Genomic DNA, 22,343 nt, shown 5'->3' with positions numbered 1-22,343 from the left:
TAATAAATAATAAAGCAGTAAAAAATATCAACTAATTAGAGAAAGGATAGAATTCAAGATTAAGGATGCCTAGGGTTATGACTTTCCCAATTGTCGGAATCCCTCTTGCTACATTAGCTATAATCTCGCCAATCTATTCTCTACGGATCGTGAGCACTCAACTTACCGTAATTCTCTCTCGAGTAATCACAATAATTTACTAGATGTATTCCTCGAACTACTCTAGCTAGCAATTCCTCACCGCTCGCTATGTCCACGTCAAAGCTTCGTTATCTCTAAACGAGCTTTTAAACCCACCATATTGATCTCCCATATACCTAGGGAGTTACGTTGTTCAACAACAACCTAAATATACATTCTTTCTCAAGCAACACATAATAAATAGGCACAATGAATCGATGACCATCCAATCAACTGAACTAAGCACGTAGTTGAACAGGTACAGAAACCCAAAGGCTAAATTATATTAAAACATGACAAGAATTCATCCTACAAAAGGCTTCATCAAAACCCTAGATCGAAAATTAGCTACTCATAAAAGTATGTGAACACACAATACTAAAATTCATAACCAACAGTGGAAGATAGAAAGAAGATAGGAAAAACTCGTTGCCGATCTTTCGCTTTACTCCTTGGCGGCTTCTCGCTCTCCTCCTTAGGTCTCCAAATTTCTCATCCTTTCAAAAGTAGGCTTTCTAGGGTATTTTATAAGACCTAGGATGTGTAGGGAATAAAATAAGGTAATCCAAACTTGTTGGGATATTTTTCTCGCTCCGCGAGGACCACTGATGAGCTCGGCCAACTCTAAAATTTCTCTTGTTCTTGGTTCGCCTAAACTCTAGCTTTGCAAGGATCACAAGCGAGTCATGCCATCCTTCAAGCTTCACTCAATTTGCACCAATCATTCCTTTTCAGTCCATTTTCATCCTACACACATAAAAACGTAACATTAAGCACAAAGCACTATAAATAATACTCAAACGACAATTAAAATACTAAAACATGAGGCAAATTATGACTAATTATATGCATTTTAGGCCGAACATCTCCATCACACACTTAGAGTCTTGCTCGTCCTCCAGCAAGCTTTAAACCAAACTTAATAAATCAATTTCAGGAGCGTCATCACTTTGAATGATACCAACAATTAGGCCCTCTAACAACTCAAACCATCAAATATACACTTCCTGATCATTATGCAAGAGATACAAGTCAACTCAAGCAAACAACAAACTTCTAACCTCCTCACCTCAGAGACGGACTCTAACTCATCAAATTTAAGTTTGCTCACCCATTCTGAATATAATTTAAGGACTTAGCATAAAAAAAATAATCTCTTGCACTCACAAAAGAACTCACATGTATGCACAAAGAAACATAGGATGCTTATTATGTACATCTCTACTAATTAAGCATGCTCGACTAGAATCAAATAGGTATTTAACGGGTGTAATGTTGGTTAGGGTACGGGTAGGAAAACTATACGATAGTGACTTACACTTCCCTAAGCACTTTGCGCTTTTAAGACTTCATTGCCCATTATTTTTTGCTCGTTATTTTTCAATCTTCTCTTCATCAATTATTTCACATGTATTTTCCTCATATCAAGAATGTTGCAATCATATTTTTTTCAAGTATTATCATCCTTTGTTTTCATCTCACATTCTTTTTAAGAGCGCATTTTCATCAGCTTGCAGCTATCATCGGTCACCTTTCTACACTTGATCATCTCTTTCTTCAGATTTATGAATTATATCACAGTCTAAGCTAAAGTGGTCAAGGAAGAAGGGTGCAAAAACTAGAGATTCAACAAATGGATCAAGGCAAAAGTAGGGCTCAAACAAAAGGCTACAGCTCAACGGGCTAACAAGTGGTAACAATATCTGAAAAGGCTAAAATTCATAAGACATATCAAATAAAGCCTATTATCATCTTCCAAATAGAGCAACACTTATTATTCCGCTTTAATAACATGCAGGGCAAGTTCTAGGCTAAGATGCAAAACATGAAATACATGCAAGAAATTCTCACTTCACATGGCACAAGTATCAATCGAGATGGATCCAGTTTACTCTAAGACAGACAAGGTCGTCGCAAACCATAAATTACGAACGAGCTATATACATAGTCATTACCCTGAGCGTAGGTGTCAAAAAATTTGCTATTTTATTAATTACTCAACCACTCACGAAAAGGTACTACTAAAGGTCAGGCCTAAAAATGGTGTCATCAAACAAGTCACAAGGTCTTTCTTCTCTCTCTTTTACTACTCCTAAAAAGAAAAAGAAAAAAAACTAATCTTAAATTTTAAAATTTCCAGGTTCAAGCTACATCCCTCGGAAAAAAAAAAGTACAAAGAAAAACCAAGAGTGGGTATTAATTACTATGAAGGCTGAACATAGAGTATCTACCCACCCCACACTTAAAATTGTGCATTGTCTTCAATGCACACAATACCTAACAAGAGGGTAAAAGAAGCTCCCTGGAAGGCCAAAGGTTGTAGAATAGCAGGGTCTGGGGTACTCAGACTTCCCCCAACAAGATATGGTCCTCTGTGTGGGTACCTCACACTTAGTTCCAACTTTATGATTTGCTTTTGCATCATTCCAATGGCTTTGTTTCACATGCTCATACTCCTACAAAATAAAAACACACTAAAAAAAAATAATAAAAAAATAAAAATAATATAGATAAATAAAAGTAGTGAAGCTGGGTTGCCTCCCAATAAGCGCCTTATTTAACGCGACACGACTTGAACCACTTTTTGCCTCCATTTTGAACTTATTAATTGTACCCCTAGTTTTGATTCCGCTCTATGATTATGTTTTTGGGGCGGTATAAATTGTTGGAAGCTAAATATCAAATAATTCCTTATGCACTTTTTTACTCTCAACCTAGGAGTATTGCCTTGCCTAGATGTCACGACCCAAATAACTTCGATCATTAATCACACAATTATGAAATCCGCTAAATCATGACATGAATACTCTAATGAAGACACATGCAATTACCACACAAGTTACCCTACCCAATAGTACAACAAGCTCTATAATGATCAACTCAGTACGTATGCGAATCCCCACCTTCTAACTTATTCACCCTAAGAACATAAACACCACCATATTCCCTCAAGCATAACAACTACTCACTCAATGGCGACAAGCCCATGTAATTCAACAACTTATATCAACCTATCAAATATCCAACCGAACTCCGCGTCCGAAGCCCTGATCATGCTTTCTCCCGTCAATTCTATAATATATACACGTTTCGCTAATCAAAGTCTAACTCAAGTAAATCATAACCTACGTCGAGGCCGAGAAGGTGCCACGAACAATCATGAAGTCTTCATCCTTTGCTTCCAATTCGGAGACCACGACAAGGAAGTCTAGGAGTAGCACGAATTTCAATAAGGAGAGTCAAAATAAATCATGCCCAGTAATCTAGATTCTATAATTGACTACCCCTCCCTCTATATTTCTAATTCAAGAACTCGAGTCCCAACCCATCTTTTTAATTACCGACTAGCTGTTCTTTGGGTTCTGTTTATCAACCTAGAAAAATAATCTATAATAAGATTTAGCGAACTACCAGTTTCCGATTTTATTCTGCCTATTTCATCCCTCTAATGTGTGAGCAATTTAAGAACTCCATGTTTATTATCATCTGGAGGTTAAACCTAGTGGTGAGGAATTAACGGTAGAAAAGATAACAAAAGAAAGGGTTAGAAGGGTTACCTTACTCAAGTCTCGATGTGCTATGCCCAGAATTTCTCCCAAGTGACGGCTTAGAAGAAGGTTTGGTGGAAAAAGTGGGATTAAATCAAGAAATAAGGCTTTTAATTGGGTCCAGTTTGCATCGATCGCTGCAGTGGTTAAGAGCGGTTCTTCGACCGCCGCGGCGAAGCGGCCATATCCAGCCCCACCGTTTTTTTTAATCCTTAGCGGTTTTTCTATAGTCTAAATTACGCGTAAAACTTCCCTGTGGACCAAACATATGACAATTCAACTCGACTTTTACATACAAGTGGAGGAAAGTCTTCCAGATAGGTCGTTACACTAGACAACCTTGAAAATTTTATAATGAATGGCTCATCTATCTCTTCCTGTGATGCTACGAACCAATTTTCATATCTCCTTCCAAAAAAAGTGTCGAAAAATGCTTGGAGTGAGGACCAATGTGCTCACACTGAAAATTCAACTTATTATCGACCTCCTCTTCTTAACACAAACTAGAGCCAATTAAAATTTCATCTGTAAGGTCCTTGGTTGACTCTAGTACCACTTCTTCAACATTAACATCATCAAATTTTGATTGGTTAGATTGTTGGTGTTTTCCTCTGAACTCTTCCATTAGAGTGTCAATTTCTTCCTGCCATTCAACCTCTTCTTGGCTACGATCCATAATATTAGCTTGTTGAGCATTAAAAGCTTCAACCAATTGGTTCAATTGACCTCCAAGTTGCGAATAGTTGCCTTTTGCCTTTGTATCTATAGTTGTTACTCATCATCTTTCTCCAGTAGTCACTTTAACATATCCTCGATCTCCTTTATATCAGCATCCCTTTATTCTTTGTTCCTATTAACTTCACGGAAAAAGTAGAACCACCATAATAAGGTGTTGGGGGAGGATAAGAAATATAAGCACAATTATAAAACTAATCATCTTGACCACCACACATATCACACACATTACGCACATAGGATTGAGTTGTGCACATAACTCGCTCTCGGGAACGTTTTGACAATATTGTCCTGGGTGGTTTCCTCCACAATATGCACAAGGAAGATCAGAAGTAGAATTACCAACATCAACACTCCCATAATTCCAAGATGCCATATTTCTCAAATTAACAAGTAAAAAACTAAAATAAAAATAAAGCAAAATAAATGTTCAAACTTGAAACCTAGCAATATTTACAACTACAACTAAACCGTTAGTTCCCCGGCAATGGTGTCAAAATTTGATCACGCCCAACTCTAGTCCTAAAATGGATAAGCGGTTGCTGTAAATATGATCCGGTCTAAAAGACGGGAGTCGAATCCCACAGAAACTTTAGCTATAAATGTTCAATATTACTAAGAAAATGTGTTCAAATAATATTTTGAATTATAAAGGTTAAGATTTTTATTTAAACTACTTAACTAATAAATAATAAAGCAATAAAAATTATCAACTAACTAGAGAAAGGATATAATTCAAGATTAAGGATGCCTAGGGTTATGACTTCCCCAATTGTCGAAATCCCTCTTGCTACGTTAGCTATAATATCGCCAATCTTCTCTCGGGCAATCACAATAATTTACTAGATGTATTCTCTCGAACTACTATAGCTAGCAATTCCTCACCGCTCACTATGACCACGTCAAAGCTTCGTTATCTCTAAACAAGCTTTTAAACCCACCATATTGATCTTCCATATACCTAGGGATTTACGTTGTTAAAAACAACCTAAATATACATTATTTCTCAAGCAACACGTAATAACTAGGCACAGTCAATCGATGACCATCCAATCAACTGAAATAAGCACGTAGTTGAACAGGTATAGAAATTCAAAGGCTAAATCATATTAAAACGTGACAAGAATTCATCCTACAAAAGGTTTCATCAAAACCCTAGATCAAAAATTAGCTACTCATAAAAGTATGTGAAAAAACAATACGAAAATTCATAACCAACAGGGGAAGATAGAAAGAAGAAAGGAAAAACTCGTTGCCGATCTCTCGCCTTACTCCTTGGCGGCTTCTCGCTCTCCTCCTTAGGTCTCCAAATTTCTCATCCTTTCAAAAGTAGGCTTTCTAGGGTATTTTATAAGACCTAGGATGTGTAGGGAATAAAATATGCGAATCGATATTTTTCTTGGCTCATCTAAACTCTCACTCCGCGAGGATCACATGCGAGCCCTGCCAGCTCTAAAATTTCTCTTGTTTCTTGACTCGTCTAAACTCTCGCTTTGCAAGGATCACAAGTGAGCCAGGCCATCCCTCAATCTTCACTCAACTCGCACCAAATCATTCATTTTCAGTCCATTTTCATCCAACACACATGCTACACACATATAAACGTAACATTAAGCACAAAGCACTATAAATAATACTCAACTGACAATTAAAATATTAAAACATGAGGCAAATAGTGACTAGTTATATGCATTTTAGGCCGAACAATGGGTGCACCACTTGCTGATAAAATGGACATTGGACCTAACTCAACCTAAATGATGTAGGACTCAACCCTCTCCGACTCTGATAAGATGGACCGGACATCTGGAGCGTGGACAATATAAGATGGGGGCCCAACATCGACAAATGAATTGGGATTAGCCCGACTCTGATACCTTAATAAAATGAACCTTGGGCCTAACTCAACCCCAAAAGCTTTCTCATGGAGAGAGGATTGCCCAAAGCAACACCACTGCGCCACCCTTGGTGTCGCGCCCAAGTCGACAATTTTTCCTGTTTCGGCTGGGATTGGGATTTTAGGCCTAGTCCATTTTGTACTCCATAAATACATCTAAAACACGTTTTTTAAGCAACCGTGAATTTTAGCTTTTTTCGTGAAACGAAGAACTTTTATAAAAGGAGGAAAATAAATTCTATTTACAGAGCTGAGGTAGATCTAAACGATACTATCTTTAAAAGATCATTGTTTAGACAGTATAATGTGAAATCAGGAGGAACGTTCCAAAAATTTATTTCTTCTAGATTCATGATTACTTCCATGTCTGAGTTTCCATAGTTGGTCAGGGTTAATTGCCTTCACGATAAGTATGCTTAATGGGGTTCTTCAGTGCTTCCAGTAGGAATCTGCAATCATTAACTAAGTTTGCATAAGGAGAATGCGTAGAGGAGGACGAGATTAGATTGATCAATGCTAGTTAGAGGCCTTTCTGTATGTAAATTTCTACTTGTAAGGCAGATAAGACATTGACTTTTCAAACAAATCCTTCCTTCCGATAATCATTTGAATCTCTGTTCCAAACCTTCCTTTTTGTGTCATAGTTAAAGGAAATATCAATGTTAAGCTTATAATGGTCACGTGGTGGTTTACATTTGACAGCTATCAGTTGTGTAGCAGTGTAGAGGTATCATCTCTTGTATAGTTAGTGGTCGTTTGGTAGAGGGTATTAGATAGGATATGCTGGTACTAAATTTTTGGGTTAAATTAGTACCATGTTTGGTTTGAGTCATTAATTAGTACTGGTACAAAATTATACCATAAATTGGGATAATATTATCCCCTTTTCTAGTTGGTATAACTAATACCGGTACTAATATATGTTGGGATAACTTTTCCAAATGACCATCTTGCCCCTTAAACTGTTTCATATATAATCGTTCCGTAAATTTCTTTCTCATCTTCACTTCTCCCACCGCAGCTTTGGGCACTCGGCTATGGGAGTGGGAGATTGATACTCCAAGTAATCCAACATATTGATACTCCAAGAAATCCATCTCTGTAAGTTTGTCCTTTTATTTTCTTCTCCTTTTCTGTTACTTTACCATGTATCTACTATCATAAAAATAGAAAATAAAAAATTCTTTACCATTCTACTTACAAATTGATAAGTTTTTGGTATCACAAGAAATCTTGTCCCTTCTACTTCATGTTTTCCTCCTACTTTTTTTTTTTTTTTTTTTTTTTTTTTTTTTTTTTTTTTTTTTTTTTATTTATTTTTTTTTTTTTTTAATTTTGTATGTTTATTGATCATTGAATAAAGTAGCGGTCTTATTGTTTAGTTTCTCTCGAGTAACACCATGCTAAATGAGTTCCTCTTAGATTTCTTCGGTTGTATTCCTCTTATCAAGGTACTAATGTGAAGAAATGGTTAAACTTTTTTTGAAAATGAGAGAAATATTCACATTTTGTAATCACTAATGTTAGGGTTTGGATTTTTGTTGTCTTGGTTTTGATTTTTTGAAGCTTTAATTTTTCAATGTTATTTTTATATTACTAATGGAGATTTAGCGGGATATTGACGTTTTTTTACCTTCTTTTGATGTAATGATTCAACTAGAACTATTGTGTTTATAGATGACTATACTATTTCTAATTGTCACCAGTTATAAAAGAGGACCGTATTGCGGTGAAAAAAACGTAACTCTTTTGTGAAACTTATTTGTTCTAGTGACCGATGGTGACAATGGTGAAATTTATTTGTACATGAGAAGAAAACAAGAACTCGCTTTATATTATGTAATATCTATGTTTCGAATATATATACTCGCTTTAATAATGATTTTGCAATTTTTAAATGACAAATAGGTGTCTATGGATCCTCAACAATTGTGCGATGTCGAATGCTTTATCATCCTTGAGGAGATTATGGTGCATTCATATGTTGTCTTTATTTGTCTTTTTATGGCTATTTACAACATAATTTTAAGAAGACAATCAAGAAATAGACGGGTCACTCGATATAGCACAGGTGCTAGAATTCCTAAAATCATGTCTCATCTAAATTCTATCATTCGTGACAGTGATATTGTATGTATTGATAAGCTTAGGATGGATAGAAATGCCTTTCACATTTTAGCTTCTTTAGCCACAAATATTGGAGGATTGACAGACACTAACAATATGTCAAGCACTGAAAAGCTAGCAATGTTCTTAAATATTTTGGCTCATCACGAGAAGAACAGTCTATCAAAGTTGATTATATTAGATCGGGAGTGTAAGTCAAGCCTTTAATGAATGTCTAAAAGCAATTCTCAAACTAACTCCATTATTACTTGTTAGTCCTAATCCAAAGGGAAGATGAGACCGATGATCGATGGAAATGGTTTAAGGTAGGTAAATTTCAATATAACATTTGATTTACTATAGAAAGATTTAAAACATTATCATGTAAGTATTTTGTTAATTTATTTTATAGGGTTGTCTAGGTGCATTGGATGGTACTTACATTCCCATTAGAGTTTGAACTATAGATAAGCCAAGATACAGGACACGGAAAGGAGATATAGCAACTAATGTCTTGGGGGTTTGTGATAGAAATCTTAACTTTACTTATGTCTTACCTGGTTGGGAGGGATCAGCCGCTGATGGTCGTGTATTGCGAGATGCTGTTGTACGAAGGAATGGTTTGAAAGTACCCGAGGGTATGCTTTATACAAAAAGACTTGTCTATTCTTATTACCTCAAAAATAGAATAGTATTTTAAAGTAATTATATTATTGTTTATATTTTTTAGGCAATTATTATTTATGTGACGGAGGATATACAAATGGAAATGGTTTTTACGTCCCCTTATCGAGGATATAGATACTGGCTAAGGGATTGGCAAGGTGACAATCCACCACCTCAATGCCGAGAACAGCTGTTTAATATGAAGCATGCTAGGACGTGCAATATTATTGAAAGAGCATTTGGTGTACTGAAAGGACGTTGGGGAATTCTTCGTGGTACTCGGTTAAGATTCATACTAGAATCATTAGTGCATGCTGTTTGTTACACAATTTCATTCGAAGAGAGATCGAAGTTGATCCGTTAGACACGGAAACAGAATTCAACATGGAGCATCAACATGAACCTGAACATGGAAATATTGATACCGTTGAACCATCCGATGAGTGGACCACTTGGAGGGATGAGCTAGCTCAGTCTATGTGGAATGAAAGATCTAGCAATTAGTCTTTGTAATTTTTAAGTTATGTTGTCATTTTGTGGTGCTTGTACACTTTTGGTATGGTTTTCGTCCATTGGAAGATGTAGTAGCTAGTGATATTTTGTGAAGACAAATAGTGAATCTTTTTGTATGTCTTACATTGCTGTTTGTGGAGACAATTCCCCTTAATGTATATCTAACAGTATCTTTTTGAAGACAAGTAGTGAATCTTTACGTATGTTTTTACTTCTTTTCTTAATATAAGCAGTGTATCTATGAGTTAGTCTCACATTATTAGTTTTCCTGAACAATTTAGTTGTATATATATATATATATATATATATTTGTTTGGTGATGGATAAAATATTTATAAGTGAGTCATAAGTTAGTAAGTGACTTCACATCTTCTTGTTAAGGTTCTTAATTATTTAATTGCAAATAGCAAAATACTTGCTCATTTCTTGCTATGTTGTTTATTTGATCAGCTTTGGTCAAGATCATATTGACGGAATGAGTAATCACACATCATCTTCTGACCAAGAATAAAAAAGGTCGAGCCGAGCAAAACCTCAGAGCCGAAGGTCATGGACACTAGAAGAAGAACGCACTCTTATTGATGGTTTAAAGGATTTGTGTGTCAAGGGTTGAAAAGCGGATAATGGCACCTTTAGGCCCGGATACATGACGGAATTGGAGGTTTATTTAAACAAAATCCATCCTAACTGTGGATTGAAATCTCAACTACATATTAATTCTAAAATGAAAACATGGAAGAAGGATTACGGGACTATAGCTTTATTAAAAAGTCGTAGTGGTTTGGGCTTTCAATATGGTGAAGGAAGAATTATAGTTGATGATCCAAGCAAATGGGATGAGTTTGTTAAGGTAATGAAAATTTTATTTTCGCTCATCGAATATGTTGTTAATAAAGTTTCTTAACATGTGATTTCTATTGCATATGCCAAGTAAAAGAGAGATATGGCTTTAGTAGTTTGGCTCTTTACTATGCTTGTCCTCAAATTCTAAAGTCACTAACTTAATTAAAGGAAGTAATATTGTTTTATGTCAAGACTACTGCCTTAGCTCTATGTTAGGATTGTGAACTTGACTAACTTAACTAAAGGAAGTAATATTGTTTTATGTCAAGACTATAATATCATGTCTATTCTTGGACTTATTCCTTTTGCTGCATCAATTTGTATGGTTTGTGGTATTAATTTGTATACTTATAAAGTACGTATGTTGATTGAATATGTTGCTTTATCCTATTTTATTATAGGCTGATCCAAATGCCAAAGGAATGCAAAACAAGACATGGCCATTGTTCGAGGATTGGGAAGAAATATTTGGAAAAGATAGAGCAACGGGAGAGTTTACAGAGGAGATGCTTTTGAGGAAATTGTTAGGAGCCAAGGTCAAGGAGTTTCTAATGACATGAGATTAGGATTTCTTATTGAAGTTGATGATGAAGATGATGAAGAAGATGCTAGACATGAACCTGATGTATCCCCTGGAGAAGCGGAAAATGCTCATAGACCTAGTAGAGCTTCTCAAAGTGCAGATAGAGCTTCTGAAAGTGTAAATCCCGAACACCAACAAAACTAACAACAAGGTAAAAATACTAGAAGCTCCTCTTCTAATGTCAATGATAAAGAGAAAAGCAAAAAAAGAAAAAGAACCGTTGAAGATGTTAATGAGACAGCTTTAAGAGATTTAGTTGATGTTATGAAGGAATTTACGACAAATCACGGCAAAACAATGGGTGCTTTAATTGACATGTTTGGGGCGCGTGATGAATCTGAAATTTGAGGAAAAGTTTTAGATATCCTTTCATCCCTGCTTATCAAGAGTTGTATAGTCCAGATCAACAAATCAAAGCATCAATGGGGCTTACTTCTGATGTTAGAAAAATGGATTTGTTCTTACGAATGGGTGAACTTCAACATCAAAACATTGTGTGGATGATTGTCAATGACATTTTTCCAAGTATATGAATATGATTGTAATGGCTGGCCATGGGTTGATATTTTTGCTAAATTGACAACCTTCAAAAGGGTAATGATTGTATCTGTTTTTGAAGCCTCAGCTCTATAAACTTGATATGTAGTCGGGAAGAGCATGAGGATGTAGATGTCAATGTTATATGTGTGGATGGTTGTCAATGATAGGTTTCCAAGTACATAATATGATTGTACGGGCTGGCAATGGGTTGATAATTTTTGCTAAATTCATGATCTTCAAAAGGTTTAATGGTTGTATTATATTTTGATGCCTTCGCTCTATAAACTTGATATATGACGGAGAAGAGCATGGATGCAAATGTAAATATTATATATGAATGCTAATCATGTATTTTGAACTTTTCTTATGGTATGGTAATTTGTGTATGTTTCTACAAATCTTAGTTTCAATTTCTACACTCATTTTTTGTACGCTTTCAGATCATTTCAGATCATTTTTGCACGCTTTATGCATTTTCTGATCATTTTTTTCACGCTTTTGCATTTTTTGGCTTCGGTTTTTTTGCATTTTTTTGCACAGTCATTTATGCATCATTTTTACGCTCGCATTTTCTCGCATCATTTTTGCATTTTACGATTTTTTTGCTTCGGTTTTTTGCATAGTTTTTGCATTTTCTACATCATTTTTGCACAGTTTCTGCATTTTCTACATCATTTTTGCACGGTTTCGCATTTTTGCATTTTTGCATTTTTTCTCGCACAGTTTCATCATTTTTGCGCTTTCGATTTTCTGATCATTTTTGCACAATTTCGCAATTTTTGCTTCAATTTTTGCATTTTTCTGCCAGATCATTTCGCATCATTTTTACAGATCATTTTTACGATTTTTGCATTTTTGGCTTGATCATTTTTTTACAGCTTTTTTGCATTTTTGCATCATTTTTGCATTTTTTTTTGCACATTTTCTGCATTTTCTGCATCATTTTTGCACGATTTTTGCATTTTTGGCTTCATTTTTTGCATTTTTCTCAGCATTTACATCATTTTTGCACGATTTTTTGGCTTCATTTTTGCATTTTTCTGCACGTTTTGCATCATTTTTGCCGCGCTTTTGCATTTTCTGCATCATTTTTGCTTCGCTTTTTGCATTTTTCTGCATATTTTCTGCATTTTCTGCATCATTTTTGCACAGTTTTATGCACAATTCTTGCATTTACAGCACCTAGTTTCAGTTTCTGTTTTTTTGGTTTCTAGGCAACCAATTTACTAGCTTGAGTGACTAACCAAAGTTGTAAGAAGAAAAAAAATGGAAACAAACTAGTGAGAGTTCATTATAATGGGTAATTTATAACCTATGCACCAAGTTGGATCTCTTGTATGTTTTTGCACTTATGCACAATAAGCTATTGGAATATCAAGGTTAAAATTGGAAATGAAAACTTTATCTAGGTTTATCCAACTTCAAACCAAACACATGCTTTGAATTATACATGGTATATCCCATCTTTAATCCAATGAACCAAACAAAGGACTAGTACTAAATAATCCAGGGATTATTTAGTCCCAGGACTATAATCCCAGGACTATAATCCCAGCATAAATTTGTCCATGTACCAAACGAGCACTTAGTGTCCTTGGCACGGTAATGGAATTCGATTGTCTTCAACTCAAACGGCAGGTAACATGATTAGTGTATCTTTTTGTAATTAATTGATGGTAATCTTTTCTTGTTTTTTGTTTTTGTGAAACTTGAATTCTACTTATAGGGAGCTTCGAACTCCAACACAAATTCACATGGAAAAGCTTTGAATTTCATGATAATTTTCCCAATATTCGGAAAAAGTGGAGAAAATGAAAAAGTTGGTCTTTATTGCTTTTTTATGTTGTGGTTATTTTTCAAATGGTTGCAAATATATTGTCACGACTCAATTTATGGCGTGCGGGCACCTACCTTATTCACACCTACCAGGCCAACCTTTACTAATCAACCCGTTATTAAACCCCGTTTTCAATTTAACAATCGGTAGGAAGAACATTAATTAAGAAAACATAATGACACTCTATCACGACCCATTTGGACTAAGTTGTGCGGGCACTTACCTTTTCCACCTTGGTAAGCGAACCCTCAACCCAACGATAAGTAAAGACATGAATAAATAAATAAATAAAGCAAGCGGAAAAGAATAATTACGTAAGTCTGATAATAATATCTAATAGAAGTAGTCCGAGCAAGGTCCGTTTACCCAAAAGTCACTTTGGGTCAAAACTTTTTCGCTTAAAGCCAAATTTCTCAGAAAGTCACCCAAATCAACCCCGAATATCTCAAAAAGCGTGTCAACGGTTCCCTCATGTCAAAAGTGAGCTAACAAACTCGGAAAAAGGTCAAAGAGCGCTGAAAAGACTATAACGACCAAGCGGGTCGTTACAATCCACATATCAATAACTTGTTGTTACCCTTTGAACATAACTACTTATTTCGTAGTGTTGGGTAGGGTTGCCATTATTGTAGGACCTAATTAAGGAGTTTTAATTTAATCTATTCGAGGTTGGTTTTCACCAACTTCTTTATAAGAGTTTTAGTAATTGGATCACCGAAAATACTTTTACTCCACAAATATGAGAGAGATGATTCCTTCTTGAATTAACTTTCTCACATAGTCATGTTGAAGATTTATGCGTACTGACTTCCCATTATATAATTTTTTGTGCTCGAGCTAGAGCGGCTTGATTTTCACAAAATCAATGGACTTTCTTTGTAGAAAATTCCCCAACCACTCAACTCCTTTCCTCGCTTCTACTAATCCAAGTATGTTTTTGATTTCAAGAAATTTCACCTCCTCCCAAGGTAAACACTCATCATGTGATAAATTTGTTTTCTCACATGCTTGATATCCAACTTGAACCGATATATTCTTGTAAAATAATAAGAAACTTAAAGTTTCTCAAATTTTTAGTTTTCTAAAGAAAATCAAGAACGTGATTTGACTATTGACCCTTCCAATAGCGCTTGTTTACACAAATTAAACCACAATACTTCCATCATTATTATTTAACTCGATCTAGGATCAAATAGAATATTACCTCTTTTATATTTAAGTGACTAAATTTATTTTAGGCTGAAGTAATGAAAACACTCCTAAACTTGGCACGAATTTGTAGTTTAGTACCTGAACTATTGTCACACTTAAAAACACCCCTAATCTTGGCTAACTGAATTTTAATTCACCCTCGAATTGACATGCCACAGCCAGTGGAATGCACTCGCTGTCCAGTTGGCATTTTCATCCTATGTGTCCTACACGTAGATAATTTTTTTTTTTTTAAATGGTAAAACTGATTTATTTTTTTTAATAAAAAATCTGAAACAATGGATTTTTTTTTTAATCTGGAAAATTTGAAAAACTACATTTTTAATTAAAATATCTTTAAAAATGGATTTTTTTAAGAAAAATTGAAAACTTGATATTTTTTTAAAAAGTGTCCTAAAAATTCATATTTTCATGATTCTTTTAGGACAATTCTTTAAAAAAGAACTAGAAAACAGTGGATTAAAACTGGAGTTTTATACAACTATGAAAAAACTGATTTTTTTAAAAATGTGGAAAACCCATTTTTTTTTAAAAAAAATAATAATTCTGGTAAATTAGATTAGCTTTAAAATCTAGAAAAAATGATCAGTTTTCCACTTTATTCTTAAAAAAATCAGTATTCCAGACTTTAAAAAAGTCCATGTTTTTAATTAAAAATTCAATTTTCCAGATTTATTTTTTTAGAAAAACGGGTTTATTCAGTTTTTCAGATTTTAAAAAAGTCCAGGTTTTTTAACTAAAAAAAATCAATTTTCCGGATTTTTTTTTTTTAAAAAAAGAAAGGGTTTTTGCACATTTTTTTTTAAAAAAATTCAGTTTTATTTAAAAAGTTCTAGATTTTTATAAAAAATTCAGTCTAGATTTATCTTTAAAAAATGGGTTTTCCACATTTTTAAAAAAAGTAGTTTTTTCTGATTTTAAAAAGATTCACTTTTTAATGGAGGAAGGGGATGATTTAGATGTTGGAATAGAAAAAAAAATTAAAGGGAAATGTAAAAAAAAAAATGATTCTTCTTGCTTAAAAAAAAAAAAAAAAGCTGATTTGGAAGCTTCTCACGCACGTGTAGGAGTTTGGGCACACTAGCCGTGCCATATGTCAATTCGGGGGTGAATTAAAATTTAGTTAGTCAAGATTACGGGTATTTTTAAGTGTGACAATAGTTCAGGGATTAAACTACGAATCCGTGCCAAGTTTAGGGGTGTTTTCACCACTTCAACCTTTATTTTATTTAGCACTTTCTCAATGTATTGAGATTAACTCAATACATTACCCCTGCTATTTCGTTTAATCTTGATACCCAACATAGTATCAACTTGTCCAAGATCCTTTATTTTGAATGTGCAAGAAAAAGAAATCTCATCATTTTCATTATGCCATATTTCTATTATACCGTAGAAATCTCGTTCTTTCTATTATGTTCTTCATATCATTGCTTGCATAACATATATGAACAAATTAACTAGCACAAATAATTACCACATACTTTGGTGCACATCAAATTTTCAAAAATTCATGATAGAATACTATTTTTAAATGACACTCATTTCATGAAAGAACACAACTTTTTCTTTTTGAAGGCACAAATAATTGTCTAATGTTGTCTTCTAATCATAAGCCAAATACCCCCATACTTTGAACATATCAAGTGTCTTTTCATATCAAATTTAGTGTAAAGTCAATTCACTAACTCATGTTCTCTAGATCTCAAATTTTTATAACTTTTCAAGTATAGAAACGACCCTCATAAATAAATACGTATTTCATATCATCATTCAATTTGAAAGTAAACTTCACATATGATTTTTATGGAAGAATAACGAATCACAATGATCACCATAAAAAAATGTTGTTCTTAAAATTATCAAGCATTCTAAAGCAGATCATCAGAAAATCACAAAGAGAAGAAATTTATAAATAAATAATAAGTAGGGTTAAGAAAGTAAAACCCAATTTTATCATACTCTATCTGTGCTTTGATCTGATCACTTTTATCATATCAATAATAAAAATCGTTGTCTCCAAAATAAACCATGAGAAGAGATCAGTTTGATTAATTAGCCACATTCTTTGGCCAAACTTGAAGAGCATGCCTTTTTAAGATCCAATTGTTATATTCTCCGTTGCTTGAAAGCTTAGTTCTGATAAACAAAACTTCAGACCAATTATTCAAAAGCTTACTCATGGTAAACAAGACTTTCTTAGAGCCATCTTCAGAGTAGGGCAACATTATATTCTCCCTTGAGTTGCAACGTTTCACATACAATAGGAAACCAGGAAATTAATTGAAAAAGGCGACAACCAGAAAATCCGCTTCTAATGACGTTTCAAAATAACATGATGGTCAGATCTCCAACTAAAATTCATTCAATGTCCTTCAGAAAGCCACTCAACTTTGTTTTCTAACCAGAAAATCATTCAATTACTAGTGTTTCACCTACAAGTCACTCAACCTATTCAAGTGATTTCTTAGTTACATTTTGCTAATTTTTATTTAAAGCCAAAATTGTAAAAAAAAACAAGTACCCATTTTAACCATTTATTATTGGTGATGTATTTGAATTATTTGTAGAATTTTAATGAAAATTTTACCTTTGCTTACTTTTTAGTAATAAAATTATAAAATTAAAAGTATACGCCCCGTAGAACCATGGGACTTACGCCCTGTGTCTCGGGGCTTACGCCTAGCCCCGTGCTGCATAGAACGCCTCGCCTCACGCCCCCGCCTCTTAAAACACTGCTAATAATAACAAGAGTAACAAAGACCCAATTGGAAATTCGAACTCTAGATTATTTTGGAACAATCCATTGCTACTTTGTATAATTAAGATATACTCCTTCCGTACATTTTATATTGTCTTATATACTAATAATAGATATCCACTTTTACTTGTCTAGTTTGGGAAACCAAGAGATAATTTATCATTTTATACCTATTTTATCCTTATTATTAATTATTGAGTTGGAAACTTCAAGATACTGTGGAAACTTCAAGGAATTGTTAGTGGTTGCGCAACTTAAAGTATGTTTGATTGATTTCAATCATTAGATGACATAGTAATAAACTAGTAATTATGGGTGATATTGTATAAATATGACAATGATTCTGTATACGGTAAAAACCGGGTCGATGTGTGACCGGTGAAACCGGAGCTAAGAATAAGTCCAAATGAGCACGAGCGTGTTTGATCTTTTTCACACCGGGGTTTCGTACCTGATGTAATGGACCCGAGACAAGAAAAGTGTGCCCGTTGGTCCGGATACGCCGAACCCAAATCAACGTGTCCGTTGGTCCAAACATATCGAGCCTGAATCAACGTGTCCGTTGGTCCGGATAACCGGTTGTAAGGTTGCCACGCGTCAGAAAACCGTTCTGCCATTTGCACTGACGATCGTACGGGTGTCAGACCGTACGGTCATACTTTATCTTTTTAGGGTTTCTCTATTCAAAAAGGCTTTTTGTGTTGCATTCATGGCCCACAAGGCATACCTATAAATAGAGGATATTCCTCCCCCTTTTGGAGGTTACCTTCTTTTTTTCATAACTCAACATTGTAATAGTCAACTATATAAAGCTCTCTCTCAAAGGATATTGGTCCGGATCTCTTGGTATTCTTCCTTAGTTTGCTTATCCTTCCAATATTACTTAATGTATTTGGCATAAATCAATCACCATTACACGCATATACGCATATCACAAGCACCTATTTATATAAATATAGCTACAAACAAGTCCATCGGTACTTCACGCTAACCTAATAGATTAAAGTTCATCCACATATCCTATACCTCACTTACAAATTTAATTGTTACCGAAATTCGGGGTAAACAGTTTGGCGCCCACCGTGGGGCTAGGATAATAGTGGTTTTTTAATCTTTGCTTCTTCCTTCTTTCACCCGTTGATTGAAGAACCTGTAAATTTCCACAAAAAACGGACAAAATGGCAAGCAATGGGACATTCCGGTCATGTGAACAACAACGAGATAGTAGCTGAAAATGAGAACAACAGTGAGTTACGAAACCTACCTACAGATCCAATCGACCCAAACTCTGTTGACTCGAGAGAAGGCCTCAACTGGCAGAATACCGTGAATCAGGAGAATGCCGCGAATCAGGAGAATGCCGCCTTTCCGGCCACCGATCCCTTGAATACTCATAACTCAATTACTTTGTCCCGGGCTCAAGGCGGAAAACGTGATACTCGGATGAGATTAACTTACGTTTAATATTTTAAATATTGCAGGAACAAGGGACCGCCATAGCCGAACAGGGATTGCTATAGCTCAGCTTCAGAGCAAAAACGACAAGGCAGCTCCTGTAAGGTCAAAAGGGGTCACCGAACCAAGGAGGGACGAAACACGGATAGTCGAGAGTAATGTATCCGGAGCAGGTTCGTCTACCAAAGTTCTAAAGATGCTCGAGACCTTGGCAAAACGGGTAGATTCAACGGAGAAGAGGGTGGAAACGTATAACTCTCGAGTGGATCAGATCCCGGGAGCTCAGCCGATTCTGAAAGGGCCGGATTCAAAGAGGTACATTCAAAGGCCTTTCCCTCCTAGTGCGGCTCCGAAGTTAATCTCGAAGAGGTTCAAGATGCCGGACATTCTGAAATACGATGGTACAATGGACCTGCAGGAACACGTGACTTTGTGCACCTATGCCATAAAAGGCAATGATGTCGAAGAGGATGAAATTAAGTCCGTGTTGTTGAAAAAATTTGGGAAAACACTATCGAAAGGAGCGTTGACCTGGTATGACCATCTGCCCGAGCATTCCATCACTTCCTTCGAAATACTCGTAGATGCGTTCATCAAAGCCCATGCTAGAGCCAAAAAGGTGTAGGCCCGGAAGGCGAACATCTTCCGGATAGCCCAAAGGGACGATGAGTGTTTACGAGAATTTGTGAACCGCTTCCAAAGGGAACCGATGGAGCACCCTCCAATTTTGGAAGATTAGGCTGCGCAAGCTTTCACCAAAGGGCTTAATCCTCGGAGCTCGACTGCTTCATTCAAACTGAAGGAGAACTTGTTGGAGTATGAGGCTATAACCTGGGCAGATGTCTATAACAGGTATGAATCAAAGATTCGGGTAGAGGATGACCAGCTCGAACTTCACGTGGGACCTATAAATATGAGCAAAAGCTCTGAGAGGTCGAGAAAAAATTACGAGCCGGAGACGCGACCATCGAGAGAAAGGTACCGACCATACTCTCAGTCGAAAAAACCGAGCTTCAGGTCGGAAAAATCGAGGGTCGGGCCCAATCACTTCTCAAGTAGGGGTGATAAACGAGCCGAACGCCCATCAAACAGTCGAGGCCTATCATTTAGAAGTGACGCCGGGAGTTCGGCTAGCAATAAACACATACCGAGGATATCAGAATACAACTTCAACATCAACACCTCGGACCTCGTCTCAGCTATCGGCCGTATCACGGAGGCTAGATGGCCAAGGCCATTAAGATCGGACCTGGGTCAACGGGACCCAAACGTGGTGTGTGAGTATCATGAGATCCATGGGCACAGAACTGAAGATTGTCATCTATTAAGAGAGGAGGTGGCTCGTTTATTGAAGAATGGCCACCTTCGAGAATTCCTGAGTGAACGAGGCAAAACCACTACAAAGAAAGGGAGAGTCACAAACGAGCCGAGCCGGTGGAACCTCAACATGTAATCAATATGATAATAAGGGGAACGGATGCTCCTCGAGGGCCGGTGATGAAAAGAACAAAGGTCTCAATTGTACGAGAGAAGCGCACCCGGGACTATGTACCCGAAGGTTCCATCTCCTTCAGTAATGAGGATGCAGAAGGCATCATTCAACCGACAATGATGCATTGATAATTTCTATCCTTATTTTCAAATCACAAGTTAAACGTATTTTGATCGACGTAGGTAGTTAGGCATATATCATTCGGTGGAGAGCGGTAGAACAGCTGGGACTACTCGACCAGATTGTGCCGGTAGCCCGTGTTATAGCCCGTATTTTGTACTTTTGGAGATTTTGAAGTCGTCGGGGAAAGTTAAGGGCGAGACCATTTTCAAAATTATTTTAGTGCATAAGTTGGTTATGAATACTATTTATGAATATTATTGGACGGAAATATTGAGAAAGGCTAGGGGCAAGAAGAGAAATTCGTAAAATGGGCCGTGAAAATAATGCGGGAGGTCGGGGACAAAATGGTAATATTGAGAAAAGTCGAGGGGTAAAACGGGAATTTCACATGAGTTTCATGAAAGTTCATGAAAGGGGCCATATTTGTATTTTAAGAAAATTCTAGGAAAGAAGAAAAGAATTAGTCACCTTTTAGTAAGTTTGAAGAAAATTCAAGAAAAGAAAAGAAAAGTCAAGAAAAAAGAAGAAAAATCTAGAAAAGGAAGAAGAAAGTTATGTGACCAAACTTGAGGGGCTTAATTATAAATATGGAAAATTGGTGGAAGACATGTATATATATATATGGGATGTCATCTTTTAATTTAAGAAATTAGAGAGAAAGAAAGAAAGAAAGAAAGAAAAAAAAAAGAAGAAGAGAAGGGCCAATTCGGCCAAGAAGGAGGGAGAGAGAAAAGATCAAAAATCTTGCCAAAAAATTTTGTCTCATGGTATTTCTACTAATTCAAGGATGCTCTCCGACATGGTATAGTTGTTGAAGCAAAAGGATTACTCTTTGGTGCAAAACTCCAACCTTAGCTAAGTTGAGAAGTTGTGAAGGAAAGGTAAGAATTCATCTCCTTGTTATGTTATGAATGGTTTGGTATGTTGTAGTAAGTGGGAAAGAATGAAATTTATAAGAAAATATGGATGTTGAAGTTGTAGCCGTGCATGGGGTGTGTATGTAAGTGATGGACTAATTTATTTAACATGTTGAATTTGTTGTATTGCGGGCTATTTTGGAGGATTGAATTCATTTCATGTAGTGTGTTGCTTGTTGTGGTGATGCATAGAAAACATGGAAAATTTATGGAAAGAAATGAATAAATTTTATGAAATCTTGTGTTGTTGTAATGTATGAAAAGATGAGAATTCAAGAAAGTATGCATGTGGTATATGTAGCATGTTGGTTGTTGTTGAAGTGCCAAGAAATAAGTGAAAAAAATTCATGGACGAATGTATATAGTATAGTGGCCGTGTGGTCCTTGTTGGTGTAGGAGAAAATGAATCAATTCCATTTGGCATTTTGATTGTTATGTTGTTGTTGTAATGTAAGGAGATGGATGACAATGCATGAAAACATGCAAGAAGTGATTATGGTCGAAATAGGTAATTTGGTAAGTTAATGTAAATTGGTGTAATTTGACATTTTAGTTGTTGTTGTTATGGATCATGTGATGTAAAACGAAGGTCGTGGTTAAAGCTTGCGTACATGAATGATAATGAGATGTATGATTATTGTGGAATTGGAAGGTTTCGGATAAGGTAGAATGTTAATTGAATTGTTGGAAGATTATGTGAATTGAATGTTGTTGATAGTTTGGCCGGGTTAAATTCCCGGGGTGTTGTTGTCGAATTGGGCCGAGCCATATTCTCGGGACGGTGTATTTATAGGGAAGTGTTTGCTGAAATTTCGTAGCCAAGTGTCATTTGAAGAATCCAGTTCCAAAGACATTAATCAAGTTTTGGTAAACATGACCAAATTGTAAATTTTGGCGGATTTGCAACAAGGATTTGGAGAAGCAGAAGGAGCGAA

The 22,343-nt window shown here is 35.7% G+C and overlaps 1 protein-coding gene across 1 annotated transcript; it reads left to right on the top strand.

Annotated features, from left to right (window-relative positions):
• Window positions 1-8,760: 8,760 nt before the first annotated feature.
• LOC132044523 (uncharacterized) lies at window positions 8,761-9,636 on the top strand. The gene is made up of 4 exons (XM_059435024.1): window positions 8,761-8,792; window positions 8,950-9,094; window positions 9,197-9,414; window positions 9,474-9,636. Exons 1-4 carry the CDS (start codon window positions 8,761-8,763, stop codon window positions 9,634-9,636), a joined length of 558 nt encoding a protein of 185 aa, XP_059291007.1.
• Window positions 9,637-22,343: the final 12,707 nt, after the last annotated feature.

The sequence above is a fragment of the Lycium ferocissimum genome, unplaced genomic scaffold (genome assembly GCF_029784015.1).
Source record: "Lycium ferocissimum isolate CSIRO_LF1 unplaced genomic scaffold, AGI_CSIRO_Lferr_CH_V1 ctg4728, whole genome shotgun sequence".
NCBI classification, from domain to species: Eukaryota; Viridiplantae; Streptophyta; class Magnoliopsida; order Solanales; family Solanaceae; genus Lycium; species Lycium ferocissimum.
This window is presented reverse-complemented; position numbering and strand designations above follow the sequence as displayed.

Coding starts and splice junctions, on each gene's coding strand:
- LOC132044523 (XM_059435024.1), top strand. CDS start 8,761: ATGAGACCGATGATCGATGGAAATGGTTTAAG. Junction 8,793..8,949: donor ATCGATGGAAATGGTTTAAG/GTAGGTAAATTT, acceptor GCCAAGATACAG/GACACGGAAAGGAGATATAG. Junction 9,415..9,473: donor GGAATTCTTCGTGGTACTCG/GTTAAGATTCAT, acceptor TTTCATTCGAAG/AGAGATCGAAGTTGATCCGT.